We start from the raw sequence: 15,677 nt of genomic DNA on the forward strand, positions 1-15,677 counted from the left end.
TAAAGTTAAAGTGCTGAATACTGATATGTTTCCCTCCTTGCTCATTGTTGATAATTATTTTGAGAAATCATTAATGTGATCAGTGTCTTGCAACATGATCAGTGTGTTCACATAGATGATTATCATTATTAATAATGTATAACTAAAGGCAAACTGAGAAAATGTGTTATTTCAGAAGAGCGTCTCAAACTGGTAGCCCTTCGTATGACTCAGTGCCCATAAAGTAGCTCTCAGGTTAAAAAAGGTTGGTGACCCCTGGTGTACGGTGTCCTGGAAGTGCTGCGGTTAATTCATCTCTTTCCACTGAACAGAGTAGTGAGGTCAACTGATCTGACTGCACACTCGCCCACAGAAATGTAAACAAAGGGGTGTGTGTGTGGTCGATTTAACGTGCCCATATCTCGTTATTTTCTGATCTGTTATAATGTAGTTTTCTCATCAAAAACGAACCTGGAGTTGTGTTTTTTTTTTCATTCACACATGTTTAACGCACAAACTCTGAATATTTAGGCTGAAAAAACAGTTGAACCACTGCCAATCTCTACTGAATTAAAGGTAAAAGCTAAATATTCACTTGAAAACCACCACTTCATGACATCACGAGGTGGAACAGAGCGTTTCAAGCATTACAGATGTAGACAGACTAATAATAATGCATATACATATTGTAAAAGCAGCTCTTGAGGTGAGACTGCTGTGCGATTATAGCTTGTTTTATTTGTTTGAGAATCAGGAAGTGCATTGTTAGCGTGCCAGTTGTTTTGTTAGCATTGTTGATGTTAGCGTTACTGTGATGGCGACCTCCGCTCTGGCCTCTGAAAGTTGCAAAATGTGCTTATAAACTCATCGCAGTGATTAATTAGGATAGTCGGAACGCATAAGGTAAATGAGAAAACCATTAAAAAAAACGTAAATAAAAACTGTAACGAAATGGTTTAGGGTTCAAGTCTTACTGGAATACGCTCATATATACTGTAATGTTTCCTGCCAAAGACACTTCCCCAACAGCCCTCCCTCCGGTCGTATAATTGGAAGGGCATCTGTTGTAAAATCTACCGCCACTTCCCCAAACACTGCACAGGCCTGGGATTTCTGCTGCAGTCTCCAGAGCAGTCCTGCTTTATCATGTATGATTAATGACCCTCTCCCCTCCTCCTGCTATCTTTCCCTCGCCGCTCTCTTTCTCTCTTTCTTCCCTTCCTTTTCCTCTCTTTCTCGTTCTCATTCTCATCACTTCTTCTCCTTCTTGGTCTTTCTGTCTCCCTCCTCTCTCTCCACTCTGAGTCTCCACCTCCTATCTCTCGTCCGTCTTTCGCTGCCCCACCCCTCTCTCCTCCACCTCCTCCTCATCTCCCTTGTTCTTTCTCTCTCCTTCCACCTCTCTCTCTCTCACTCTATGTTCTCTTCACCCATTTTGCTCCTCTTTCTTTTGCCCTCTCCTTCCTTCACTCCCTCTCTTTCCTCCTTAACCATGTCTCCATTTTTCTCTCTTCTCCTCTAAACTATCTATCTTTCCCCATCTCTCTTGTCCTCGACCCCCCTAGTTCTCTCTCTCTCCTTTTCCCTGCTTTCTCCTTCTCTCTTCTCTCTCTCTCTAGCTTTGTCTCTACCTCTCCTTTCTCCTGCTCTCTCCTTCTATCTTCTCCCTCTCTCCCACTTTTTCCTGCTCTCTCTTCCCCCTCTCTCTTGTCCCTAACCCCTTCTCTCTCTCTCTCCTTTTTCCTGCTCTCTCCTTCTCTCTTCTCTCTCTTGCTCTGTCTCTTTTTTTCCTGTTCTCTCCTTCTCTCTTCTCTCCAGCTCTGTCTCTTCTTTTTCTTTTTCCTGCTCTCCTTCTCTCTTCTCTCTCTCTCTGTCTCTAGCTCTGTCGCTCCTTTTTCTTTTTCCTGCTCTCACCTTCTCTCTTCTCTCTCCTTTCTCCTGCTCTCCTCTTCTCTCTCTCTCTCTCTCCCTCTTCTTTCTCCTGCTCTCCCCTTCTCTCTTCTCTCTCTCTCTCTTGCTCTCCCTCTCCTTTCTCCTGCTCTCCTCTTCTCTCTTCTCTCTCTCTTTCTCTCCTGCTCTCCCTCTCCTTTCTCCTTCTCTCCTTTTCTCTCTCTCTCTTGCTCTCCCTCTCCTTTCTCCCGCTCTCCCCTTCTCTCTTCTCTCTCTCCTGCTCTCCCTCTCCTTTCTCCTGCTCTCCTCTTCTCTCTTCTCTCTCTCTTTCTCTCCTGCTCTCCCTCTCCTTTCTCCTGCTCTCCTCTTCTCTCTTCTCTCCCCCTCGCTCTCCCTCTCCTTTCTCCTGCTCTCCTCTTCTCTCTTCCCCCTCTCTCTGCCTCAGGGACACTGCAGATCTGCTCAGTTCAGCACTTTGTCAGTCTGCAGTCCTTCACAGCTCCAGGAGAAGTGCTGACCAAAGAGAAAAAACGGCTCCAATCACAGCACACGCTAACAACGCTAACGCCGCTAACGCCGCTAATACCGCTAACTCTGCTCAAACCATCACACGAGATAAAGCACCGGGAGGCAAGGTGCACTTCACATACCATTTATGAAATTAAACGAACTGGGGAACATTCCAGGCAGAGCAATAACATCTCCATGGAGACAAGCAGCTGACAGACCCTCTACTAGAAAAGTTACGTAGTGTATCTTTAAATTCAATAAGAGTATTTCATTTACTGAAGATAATTATGAGATTAGTTGAGCTTTCTACCATATTATAACATTTCTCCCTCATCAAAAACATGCACGAACACGATGTCATTCATGTTTGAGTAATCTAGTGATCTCTCCCAGGCCCTATTCAAACCCCAAAACAGGAATTCTCCATAAATACACAAAAACACGATACAAAACTGTACACAACAACTTCACAAACCTGATGTGATGTGCAGTAGTTTCATTAGTGGGATGCAGCTGATTGTGTTGTGACAGCGCTCTGAAGGGGGAGTGACTTAGCGCAGAGAGCAAAGGGAGGGGGTCATAAAAGTGAAACTAATGAAACATGTTTTTGGTAAATATAGCATTTTCAAAACAATAAAAGGTAACATAGTGATCTAAATATGTCATGTCATTTTATCATAGATTTAAGCTAAATAAACTAAATGTCTCTAGTCACCTCTCCACAGATCTGACCTGTAACTTGGCTGTTGTTGTGGTGTATATTGAGTATATGATAAGAAGAACAATTCACATTCATCGTCACGTTTCCTTTGTATCTTTATATCGTTTTACACTGCTCAGGCTTCTGAAAGTTCATATTTAACTGTTACGTTTTTTGATTGACAAAATGGCGTCTTGAAAATAAGCGATTAAAGATTCCTCAAACGTGTACGAATCACTCCGAATACAACTTCAGGTGGGTAAATATCGAGGGGAAACAACTACGGCGTGGTTAAAAGCTCTGAAAAGTCGATTTTTGCAGGATATCGATTGATTTAAGCTCATTGATGACCTGACGGACGGACAGACAGGTGAACGTGTGTAGAGAGGAGCAGATAGACAGGTGTCGATGTGGAAAAACAACTCCAAGTCTGAGTGAAATACTGTTTATTGTCATAGCAACACTGATATGGTGCATTGTTTATTAAGTGAGTGAATGTTAGTATTATTCTTTTTCAGAACATGGTAAATATCTAATATAAAGGCACCGTTCACACACACACACACACACACACACAGAACTAGGACTAAACCATAGACTGTAAAGAAATGGATCAAGGGAGCGTGACGTCATCCGTAGCGTTCAGTTGGAACCAAATGAAGCCAGTCAAATCTACCAGTTATAGCGGCTAATTTGGGGCAAAGTTCCATAATTGGAATTCTGAGTGTCATTGTCAAAGAGCCAATCAGGAGCGAGGTTGTTGAAGATACTCACACTGTTGGTTGAGCTGTTGGGTGGACGCTTAGCAACAAGGCATGACAGCTGTCAATCAAACCCGTTGTTAACAATAGCACGTGTCTGACCTCGGGGAAAGAAGGCGCCTGATTGGTCTGTTATTGATTTACAGATAAAATAGTGAGATAAAAACAGCAGGATCATGTAGAGCGGGTGGATACGGACATTTTAAGATTGAGCCGCAGCAGCAGTTACAGAGAAAGGGGCCACCATTTTACAATAGAAAGTGAAATGACTCTAGTCTTGCTGCGGCTAACGGGGCTACTTTTGTCCATCTGTACAGTCTATGGATCGATCCAGAACTTAAGAGGAAGCATAGGTCTCAGTTGTGAGTGTGAACAGCGGGGCAGGAGGAGCACACATGGACAGTTAGCATGTAGAAGGTCAAATACGTCTGAGGAGCTGTAAGGCCTTTGGTCAAGAGAATACACACATCCCAACCTGAGATTCTTAATTTACAGTTGATAATAATTTATTTGTTTTGAAGCAGCTTTAGAAAAGAATATACTGTCTTTGTTAAACATAGAACACATAGAGAGCAGCCACCTAGTGTCCTCACACCGAGTGCACACACACACACACACACACACACACAGAGGGGGAACATCCGCCTCGTGTCCTCAATCTGATAGCACACACACAGAGCACCCACCTCGTGTCATCATTCAGAGTGCACACACAAGGAGAGTCCACCTCGTGTCCTTACTCCGAGCACCTGCCTCGTGTCCTCACTCTGAGTGGACACACAGTGCGCCCGTCTTGTGCCGGTCCCAGTAGTGGCAGTCATCACTGAAGCTCCAGGCCGCAGCACAGTCCTTATGGCGGGTGATGGCGTGGACCACGAGGCGGTCGCTCTGGAGGTGGGTGGTCAGGTGCTCCACCAGCGCAGGGGGGCCGGCTCTGCGGCTCTGGGCCTCCACTAGCTCCTGGATGCTCTGCCTGGGCACGGGCCTGGGGTCGCTGCTGTAGGACACCACCAGGAGCAGGTGCCTGACGGGGGGCACCTCAAACCAGGCATCCCCTGTGATGTGGTGGAAGTGCTCCCCCGCCCTCCAGCTCCTGTAAGCGCTGCTCGAGCACTTGATGACCCGCACGGACCAGCTCACCCAGTCGTACTTCTTCAGCAGGGCCTGGAGTAGAGCCTCAGCCACCTGCACGGTTCATTTGGACAAAAACAAAATATAGTTTATTGTTTAGTCTCTGACTAAAGGGCAGAGTGAGGAAGGAGGGATGGGGTCTGGGGGACTAAAGGAGAACTGATTTCCCTGCATTTTTGATCTGGTAATTTCCCAGGTAAATTACAGGGGAAGATGCAGGGATTATGTGTGAATCGATATTTTGCATCTGATGTCATCAAGATTCTCTGGGGATGTGATGCTAACCGTAGGCATGCTCTGTCTGAGGCTTTGTTAGACTTTAATCTGAGCTTTATTTTAACACATTCTGACCAGAAAGAATTAACTTAGTTGGAGCTACAACAGGTGAGCTGATTTATGTCGTTAAACAAGTCCCTCTCAAATAACATTACACACTCACACTAGTTTTCAGTCACTCTCACCTTGTTGAAAATGAAACAGCTGAATCATAAACACCTGAATTGATCACAGGCTCCTGAAAATGTGTTTTCAAATGTGTGGCAGTGATTTCTACAGTGTGCATTGCTTCACGATGGTAACTGCAGCCAACAGCCATACACATACATGTAGAACACCCCCGATGTGATATCACTGCAAAGTACCAATAAAGCTAAAAAATTTACAGTACCACGACTTGGTTTCTGTGGTTACGAGCTTTGTTTCCAGATTACTCTACATGGTTACATTGCATTCCATTCAAATAAAAGGTTGCAGCAGCTCGTTGCTACGTGAGAAAACGTCTGGTTTGTGCTTTGTTTCAGGCAACTGGGAGGATGGATGTTTCCACGTTGCACATTACGAGCTCCAGCCTTTGAGAGTTCCAGCTGATTTAACCTGTATGTAAACAATATGACTAATGCAAACCTGAGGCTCAAGAAATTTAAACACAAAATAAATGTCTCCAGCATGTTCTGTTAACAGGATACATGAAGTGGGACAGTGTGCAAAGCGGCAACGTTCTGGGACTGGTGCATGTATGAAAGGGGCGTCTGTGTTGAGTGTTCTGGCATTTTCAACCTGGCAATTTTCTGGAAAACTATGTGACTGGGGCTTTAGTTTAAGTCAGCAAATAATATGACTAAATTTACAAAACGAAAAATCGTAGTGACCTGCTGCAGCTCCTCCTCTTCGCTCTCCTGGAGGAAGCGCTGGGAGTCCTCTTTGGCCTGCTCCGGGAAGGCCTCGATACACGACGCTATGGTGTCCTTCATCTTGGCCTCCACCTCCTCCATCCTGGCGCTCCACTCCCCGATGAGCTCCTCTTCCTCCTCAGGCCCCTGCGTGAGAGCACAGTGCCCCAGCAGAGCGATCAGGCCCAGACAGAACAGCTCCTTCATGCGCACGCAGAAGTCCTCCAGGAGCCTCCGGTTATGGGCCAGGTACCTGCGGGGAGACGGGCAGGGTCACAGCAGAGCAGTTGTGATATGATATGGGAAGACACAGTTTCCATGGCAACACACTACACGCGCAAGGATATAGACCGTGTGAAACGCTACGTCGTCACGATGTTCAGAGTGGAGGCGACTGGAGGCAAAATGAAACATCGTAACACGTGTTCAGGGATTAGCTCTCGTCAAATCCAAACTGGAAAGATTTGGGGGATTTTGAACAAACAACAAGTTGGATTTTTGCATTCCCAGTGTAAAAATCAATCAATCAATCAATCAACATTTATTTATAGAGCACTTTACAACACTCAAGGTGACCAAAGTGCTTCTAAAATCATACTAAAACAGTAAAATAGGAGAATAAAATAGAATAAAGTACATTAATATAACAAATTATAAAGTGTTGAAAGCCAGTCTGAATAAATATGTTTTAAGCCTGGATTTAAAAAGACCAAAGTCAGTGATGGTTCGCATATCAAGAGGCAATTTGTTCCAGAGAAAAATGCCAGATTACATATCAATTACAAGGAACCTTATTCCAGAAGTTGCCGAAAATGTCATTCAGGTTGTATTATTTTGCATGGAACAGCTGATCTTGACCATAAATAAGTTCTACACAAACTACAGAGTCTTTTTAAAGCCTCCAGAACATCAGTGCAGAGGTCACGTCTTGGTCACATGAACATAAAACGCTTCAACCTACTTTATATTTATATTTAGCGGCAAAACTTTTCTCAAATTCTCCATGAAAATGAATGGGATTCCCGCTTTACCAGTTTAGAAAGTGCTGTTTAGTCGCATTTAGACGCAAAAGTGAGCGAGGCCGAATAAGACCAATGAAGCAGTGTTCCTCAAACGCTGGAAATCGTTTTATCCACTTTTTGTTTGTCCTCCTTTGAATCATTTCTTGTTTCAAACCACAGTGGAAATGTCACAAGCCTTCAAACTGATGTATGTACAAAAAGTCTCTGACACTTTTAAATCTTCAGTAGCTCCTATAATTCTTAAGTTTTACTCACCAAATTTTAGCAGTAGGTGAACTGAACCTTCTGAGATTTTTGGCAATATATACGGTTATAATTGTTCACTTACTCTTGAGTTTATCACCAAGTAAGTGTCCATCATTTTTAGTTTGGCCCTGAATAGCCCGATCCAACACTTTCCACAACATTTAAAAACATTTCTGGGCTAATGCTCTTATTTGATCCTCGATATTACGTTTTAAGTCGTTTATTGTCTGAGGTTTATTCACAAACACCTTTTCTTTAAGATCGCCCCACAGGAAGAAATCAGGACTAGTCAGGTCTGTGGAGATCACATACTGCCCCCTGTCTTTGGCATTTACGCTCGGGGCATCTCTGGTGTTAAAATGTCGACGGTAAAACACAGCTGGGTTTGTGAATTTGACCCGTGTGACTCAAAGTGTCACTGTACAATGAGGGTTTGTTCCTCGGTGCTGGATTTGCTCAGATTATTGTGGGAAGAGTCATTCTAAATGCTCTGAAAAAATAAAATAAAAATGTTTAGAAACAAAAGAGTTATGGATTTTTTTCAACTGTTCAATTATGTATTTTCCCAAAGTTTCCTAAACCCCTCGTATTCTCAAGGTGATGAGGCAGTTGAAGCGAAACTAAACACTAAATCAACTTTTTTTTTGTACTAAACTGTATATGTGGTGTTTTAATAGCATTATCTACTATCTCTAACAATTTTTTATTATTTATTTTTTTGTAATTTCAATGGGAACTAGATACAGTTGCAGGTTTCTGATCAAAACCGTATAATAATTAGCGTGTCCTGGCTCCAATGGCCGCTGCAATTTTAAGTACTTGGTGACATCACAAAGAACTGCCCTGATTACAGACAGGTGTTTCTGATTACACCTGGTTGTGGGTGTTAGATCAATCGCACTGGTCCTTACACCTCCAGACCTCCTCACCCCGTCATTCTCCTCTTTAATCCTCCAGGCACTGCCCAGTTTAGCAGCTCTATTTGAAATGTGGTTGTGGGCGGAGTTTAGGTGTTTAGTCACATTTTAAAGTGAGGTATGACAACAAGATTTTGACATAATTTCAACTAGACTGATTATGAAGGTTGTGTCTCATCCCATCCCTCAAAATTACCACAACGTTCTGTCTCTATTCTGAAGACACAACCATCTCACCTGTCCACCAGCTCCAACACAGACTCCCCAAACAGATTGGTCCCCATCATGGCGCTGTAGAGCACGTGCAGGTTCTTGTCTCCTCCGCTCTTGGAGAAATGCTCTAGAAACAGCCGGGTCTTCACCTCCCTGAACTGCGCCTTGGCCTCCAGGATGTCCACGTACTTCCTGAACTGGTTCCTGATGTTCTCCTCCACAGAGAAGTACTGCGTGTCCAGCCGGGCCCTCTGCAGCTCGGCGTCGATGTCGTGGAGCTGCGTGGAGAGCAGGTCCAGCTGCCTCCTCACGGTCAGGAACTGTTCTTTGACGTAGAAGACCTCCTTGCTCTGGACGTTGTCGAGGGCCAGACGGAGCAGGGGGGCGGCGGCCTCGCACAGGGGGAGGAACTCGCCCACAGCGCTGGCCAGAACCTCGGCTCCTCGCTCCAGCATGTCCATCACCGCCTCGATGGCCTCCTTCTTCTGAGCCACCAGGCGCTCCAAAGAGGCACTCATGTCTGCTCACACCTGGAACAGTCATTAAAAAGTCAAAATTGTCGCAAAATTGAGGCTGAGTTCTTCTCTCAAACAGAAAACACTCCACTGTTCCACCTTGTGATGTCATGAGGTGATACAGGAAGTGCTCCACTGTGTTTTTAAACTCCATACACCTTCACAAGAATCATTTGGATAATTTCAGCCCTGGAATTACTAATCTCTACTATATAAAAGCTAACTGGAAATGACCACTTCTTGACATCACGAGGTGGAACAGGAACAGAGCATTTTGAACTTTGGAGATGTTACAGACCAATAATAAAGTGAAACAAAACACAACTCCAGGGATGTTTTGATAGCAGCATTAAAACAAGGATAAAAGTCATAAAAAGAGCCAATTTTGTGTAATATAGGACCAGATAGGCCCATGTAAACGCTGAAGTGAACTGTCCCAACTGTCAGGTGTGAAAACAAACTAAACCTTGGGCTGAAAAAAGAATCTAACAAAATAAAATAACAGAAGACCAGACGTGCCTGTGCAGATAAAACCTCTCCATCTCTTCTCCTGCTCATCCTACCTGGTAATTTCGAACTTTGCATGATTCTTGTGGTGGACCCAGCACTTCTTCCCTTCGCCATGTCATAAAAACATTAAAGGTGCACTGTGTAACTTTTCTGGTAAGAGGTCTGCCACTTGCTTGTCTCCATGGAGATGGTACTGCTTTGACTGGAATGTTTAATACATTTTTGGACAAAAATTGGATCCTGATCAAGACTTATTCTATTAATAACTTGCAAATGTTTCAGTGTGTGTGTCCTTTTTAATATATATATATATATACACAGTTATATAATACAGAATATCTTGGAAAATAATTTAAAAAAATGATTTAAGGAAAAGGCTTAATATTCTGTGCAAATTCTGATTTCACATTGAGAAGTAAAAAATATTTCAACTCTTTTTATATGTTAGAATATAATGTTCAACCCAAAATGGTTCTTAAGTTGTGCAAAACCATTTACATCCAAATTTATTCTATTTATGAAACTTTTTCCAGTGAGTATCTAGTTTTGGTACAAATGTTAGTATCATTTAAAGTCCAGGTCTGATAATGTCCTCTGTGTGGTTGGAGGTCAAACATCTTGATCCAAAGCACCTCTGACTCTGTGAAAAGTTCTTTAGAGTTGGTTTTGCGGTGCATTAAATAAGCACCGGTCCAATTGTTCATACAGTGAAAAGATGAAACAATAGAGAGTTCAACTTCAGGTTCAGATGAAAAGAGTCAGATTCACAATGAGCTCAGGATAAAAGAGCTTTAAAAATAGGAGCGGTGCCAGGATGTAGGAGCTGGTCAAGGCTTTGAAATATCTCTATTATCACTATTGGATGGGCAGCTCATTTCACTAAAACATTGTTATATTTAAGATTTGACTAAACAAATGCCAAATTGCCAAATTGGTGAAGTTGATCATTTTACTTCCTGGTTGGACACAGTCAGCAGATGTGACGTACGCTGAAGGAGTTTCATACAATCAGAACTAAACCAGGACTAACTAAGAATGAACCAGGGTTAAGCAAACCAGGGCTAAACCAGGACTAAACCAGGATTAAACCAGGACTAAACCAGGACTAAACCAAGACTAAACCAGGACTAAATCAGGACTAAATCAAGACTAAACTAGGACTAAACCAGGACTGAACCAGGACTAAACAAGGACTAAATCAGGACTAAACCTGGACTAAACCCAGACTGAGTGAGGACTAAACAAGGACTAAACCAGGACTAAATCAGGACTAAACCCAGACTGAGTGAGGACTAAACAAGGACTAAACCAGGACTAAATCAGGACTAAACCAGGAATGAACCAGGACTAAACCAAGACTTAACCAAGACTAAACAAGGACTAAAACAGGACTAAACCAGAACTAAGCAAGGACTAAACCAAGACTAAACCAGGACTAAACCAGGACTAAACTGGGACTAAATCCAGACTAAGCCATGACTAAACCAGGACTAAACCAGGACTAAACAAGGACTAAACAAGGACTAAACCAGGACTAAACCAGGACTAAACCAGGACTAAACCAGAACTAAACAAGGACTAAACAAGGACTACACCAAAACTAATTAAACCAGAATTTAAACAGGATTTAATTGGAGAAACTTGGACTAAACCAGGACTAACTAGGATTAAACCAGGATTCAAACCGGACTAAACCACATCTAAACTGTCTGTAGATTGAAACATATAGACTCCTAGTGTAAAGCGTCCCGTGCTTAAGCCTGTATACTGATTGTTTATTGACTTATTGGCACAAAGGTACCGTCTCCAAAGCCCCTCTTCTTCTCCTCGAAGTGACGGGGCAGAAAATGACGCATTGAGCCAAAGAGAGACACGAGCGTCTGTGAGGAGGCTCGGGTGCGTAATTTGGATGGGAAAGAGAAAGGGCAGTGATCCTCCTGCGCATCCTCATCTCCGCCTCACCCAGAGCACTCACGTCGGATGTAATTCATTATTTACGGGGTTAAAATACAGAGCATCAGCGAGTCCCGGACGATTCTGCTCTCTGCTTCTACTTTTAGACTTAAACATCCCAGTCTATTTTCTGATCTACGTTATAATGTTGTTTCCTCATCACAAACAGACCTGGAGTTGTGTTTTGGTTCATTCACATGTTTGACACACAGACCCTGCATATTTAGACTGTGTTCTTCTCTCAAACAGAAAACACCCTGTTCCACCTTGTGATGTCATCATGTGGTAATACAGGAAGTGCTCCACTGTGTTTTTAAAGTCCAACCAAATGATTCTGGTGAAGACTAGAATAATGGATAATTTCAGCCCCGGAACTGCCAATCTCTACTGAACTAAAAGTGAAAGACTCTGTTAACTTGAAAACTACCACTTCATGACATCACAAGGTGGAATAGAGCGTTTTGAGCTTTGGATTTGAAGACAAACTAACAAAAGGATTACTCAAACATGTGTGAATGAAACAAAACACAACTCCAGGTCTGTTTTTGAGGAGGAAACAGCATTATAATTTGGTTTGAAGCTCACCAGAGTCGATTTTGCTTAATATATGATCTTTAAGAGGTTATGGAGAAAGAGGAAAAAGATTCATGGCTACTGTAAACAAAATTCATAAACCAGAAAATTGCTTCGGTGATATGTTGCGGCATAAAACAACAAATTATAATTGGTGGTTTTCAGATTCTACTCTGTGTGGATGAGACGCAAGAGACCGTTTCACCTATTGATTACATTGTGTTTGCCATGAAATATCCAAAAGGTAAATTGACAAATGTTAAACCTGATCATTTCTAATAATGACTCGACCCAATAACTCACTGTATTACAACAAAAATCTGCATTTGAACCATATTCACTTCACCCAGATTCACCCCATCTGCATTAAATATGGCATATGGAGAATGTTGTGGTGTCATCTGAAACACAGCAATACAGACTTAATAAACTAAACGCATGCGTAACGAATAAATAGACTGAATATTTAAACAAAACATATGTATAGCGTCATGTATAGCTAAGACCCACGCAGAATCTGAAATTTGTGGAGTATAATCCTAAGGGAGTGACGTTTACTCGCTGCGCTCACACGAAAAACCGCAGTCTTTACGCACGGGTCTCACGTAAACGTCCAAGTGTTTTTAGCTTCAACATGATCAAAACTGCACTACTCCAGATCCAGCCTGCTACGTTTGCACTAAAACGATTCACAACCAGCTGTACTGTTTGTGCGTCATGTTGTAGAAGAGAGACACGTCTGGAGTCGTGGTTATGTTAGTAATGGGGGTGGCGTTTACCTGATCCGCAGTCTTTACGCACGGGATCTAGGGACGATTCCAAACGCGGACACCTGCTCCAAAGCCTGACGCGCGGTGTGGGTGGAAGAGGAAGAAGGGAGAAAAGAAAGGAAAGTTTGGTGTTCGGTGGTGTCTGGATAAAATTGGCACCGATGGAGAGGCGTGCGCGTCGTATCCGCAGAGACGCACGGACACACGCACGGGAGGACGGGCAAAGCGCGCGCACGTCTGGGGTGATGTACGGTGCGTCAAGACCCGCGTATCCGCGCGACAAGAATCTCTACACCAAGACAAAGTCAGGTTTGTACTGAATCTAAACCAGGACTACATCAGGACTAAACCGGGCGTAAACCACTAAATCAGGAATTAACTAATGGAGCAAACCAATGCTGCGTCTCATTTAAAAAAATACCAGCATCAGGACTAAACCAGAACTGAACCAGGTCTACGCAAAGCAAAGCAAAGCGCGCGCACGTCTGGGGTGATGTGTGGTGCGTCATGACCCCCGTATCCGCGCAACAAGAAGCCGCATCTCAAGACCAAGAACTAAACCAGGCTTAACTTTGGACTTAATCTGGTCTAAACTTGGACCAAACAAATGTTACACCTCAGTTGAAGAGACACTGGATTAAAAAAACAGGACTAAAGCAGAACTGAACCAGGTCTACACGCGCACTTTGGATCTGCAGAGGCGAGCAGGCGCACAGACACGCAAAGACGCACGGACGGACAGGCAGAGCGCGCACACGTCCCCCGTATCTGCGCAACAAGAAGCCACATATCAGGAGGAATCGGTCATTTTTACTCCGCTTTTTCTGGGTCCCTTGCGCCAAATGTGCCAAACGCGCCCCTTTCCGTCAGCCACCCGCAATGAGGTAAGGTATATTTCTTTTCATTTATGTTTAGACCCAAATCTCCATCTTTACTGCGGCCAAACCAGCAACGAGTAGAGGGGACATTACAGCGAAATGTCAGATAATTGGTGATACATGGAGTGAGATTTGAGTGGGGCCAGTCACATCCACACGGTAATTGTTTAATGGGGTTTATGGTACGAGGACTGCGTACAATTTATGACAATATTTATCTTTTTTGTTCATATTGCTGAATGCGCACACGAGCCACTGGGGCGCGCATCAGCCAAGTGCACGGCTTATATGATATTCAGACTTTATTCCTGATCCAAATGTATACGGTAGGAATTGTACACTTTGGAAATCCATCTAAAATTGTGCGTATTGGTTTGGAATAGCACAACAGATTATAGGTTATTCCAAAATGAGAGCGCGCACTTGAGTCCAAGAAATTAAGATGATCCAAACTAAATTAGTCCTACAGCACATCAATCTGTTCCAATTTAATACCAACTACAGCTACGATCCGATTCCTGAGTAATTACAATTTGGGGCGCGCTTTGATTCAGATGCCACACTTTGCTGACGTCAACTGGTTAGATGACGCGCGTGTCCGTATCAGGCGAGGCCCCGGGCGCGCACATACACGCACACATACACACACACACACACACACACACACACACACACACACACACACACACACCCACACACACACCCACACACCCCCACACACACACACACACACACCCACACACACACACACACGCACACACGCACACACACAGAGGTCTCGTGCGATAATGGGGCTGGGACACTTGCCTTATCTGCGCGCACCTGTCGTGTAGCGTCGTTTCCCACATCCGCGCCGTGGACCGACCTGTTCTGCGGCTCCGGGGCATGAGGGCCATTCCACAGCGGCTTAACCCCGACCTCGCACAACCGCGGGCGGCTACACTCACCGCCACTGTGCGCAGCCACTGGAGCGTAGAGCTCAGAAGGTTACGCAGTTGGAAGTGTGATCAATCAAGATATGATCAACAGCTCGTTAAAGGTGCACCGTGGAACTTTTCACCTGCTTGTCTCCAAGGAGATGTTTCAGCTTTGCCTGGAATGCTCCACAGTATGGCATTAAAGGCGATGTACCTGATTTTAGTGTCTTAAAAACGCGAAAAACTAAATTATTTGAAGCGGTTTGCAGTGGTTCAAAGTTATTCCTCATTCAAATTATTCTCCACGATGAGTTTATAAGCGCTAAATTTTGAACAACTAGCATGCTAACGTGCACTTCCTGATTATAGGGCAATACAGTGCTGTATAATTCTATGCAGACAGTGCGCATCAGACTTATTTTGACCTCAGTTGTATTTCTTACACAATATATCTGTACTGGGAGGTGTTTTGCTTATATGGGGGGAAAAAATGGGTACAGGCTCTTTAAACATGTCTCCGTAGAAACCAGTGACAAAACCAGGCCGAATAACAAGCCAGATCTGTGGAGTGGCATCCCTGCTCAGAGAATTGATGTTTTTAAAGGTATTTTTGAGTAATAAAAACACATGTAACTGGATATATATTGCAAGTTAATGCCACACTCAGGGACACTCCAGGCAAAGCAATGGCATCTCCCTGGAGCAAAACAGAAATGTTACACAGTGGGCCTTTAAAGGGGAGTTCCATTTTGTTTTGGTCAAGTAGTATAAAAAATGTCTTGGAAGTTATACGTCACGTGATAATAGCAATAACTATTTACGCACAGAAGAGGGAGGGGTGGGAGGCCTCGTGGACATCAGGCAGTCGACAAGTCGAGTGGCGCCCCCTGGTGACTGCAGACTCCTATTACACAACCAGGAACCCGCAGAACCTTTTATTTCTGGTGATGGTGCGTTGCTCAAACTAAAGCTGCGATGTGTCGTATCCATGCCCTCCCCAGACGTGTAGCCTGTGTAATCTGC

At 43.8% G+C, this 15,677-nt stretch overlaps 1 protein-coding gene across 1 annotated transcript; it reads right to left on the bottom strand.

The window, feature by feature from the left end:
- Positions 1-3,510: 3,510 nt before the first annotated feature.
- rpz3 (rapunzel 3) lies at positions 3,511-13,067 on the bottom strand. The gene is made up of 4 exons (XM_033981585.2): positions 12,869-13,067; positions 8,563-9,068; positions 6,120-6,393; positions 3,511-5,025 (listed from the first exon to the last, which is right to left on the bottom strand). The coding sequence occupies exons 2-4, from the start codon at positions 9,054-9,056 to the stop codon at positions 4,603-4,605; spliced, it is 1,191 nt and encodes a 396-aa protein (XP_033837476.1). The 5' UTR covers positions 9,057-9,068; positions 12,869-13,067; the 3' UTR covers positions 3,511-4,602.
- Positions 13,068-15,677: the final 2,610 nt, after the last annotated feature.

This window comes from Periophthalmus magnuspinnatus, chromosome 16, assembly GCF_009829125.3.
Source record: "Periophthalmus magnuspinnatus isolate fPerMag1 chromosome 16, fPerMag1.2.pri, whole genome shotgun sequence".
NCBI lineage: Eukaryota > Metazoa > Chordata > Actinopteri > Gobiiformes > Gobiidae > Periophthalmus > Periophthalmus magnuspinnatus.

Excerpts from the sequence above, each read along its gene's own strand:
- rpz3 (XM_033981585.2), bottom strand. The coding sequence starts at position 9,056 with ATGAGTGCCTCTTTGGAGCGCCTGGTGGCTCAGAAGAAGGAGGCCATC. Across the intron at positions 6,394-8,562 it reads GTGTTGGAGCTGGTGGACAG|GTACCTGGCCCATAACCGGA; the intron begins GTGAGATGGTTG and ends GTCTCCCCGCAG. Across the intron at positions 5,026-6,119 it reads AAGAGGAGGAGCTGCAGCAG|GTGGCTGAGGCTCTACTCCA; the intron begins GTCACTACGATT and ends TGAACCGTGCAG.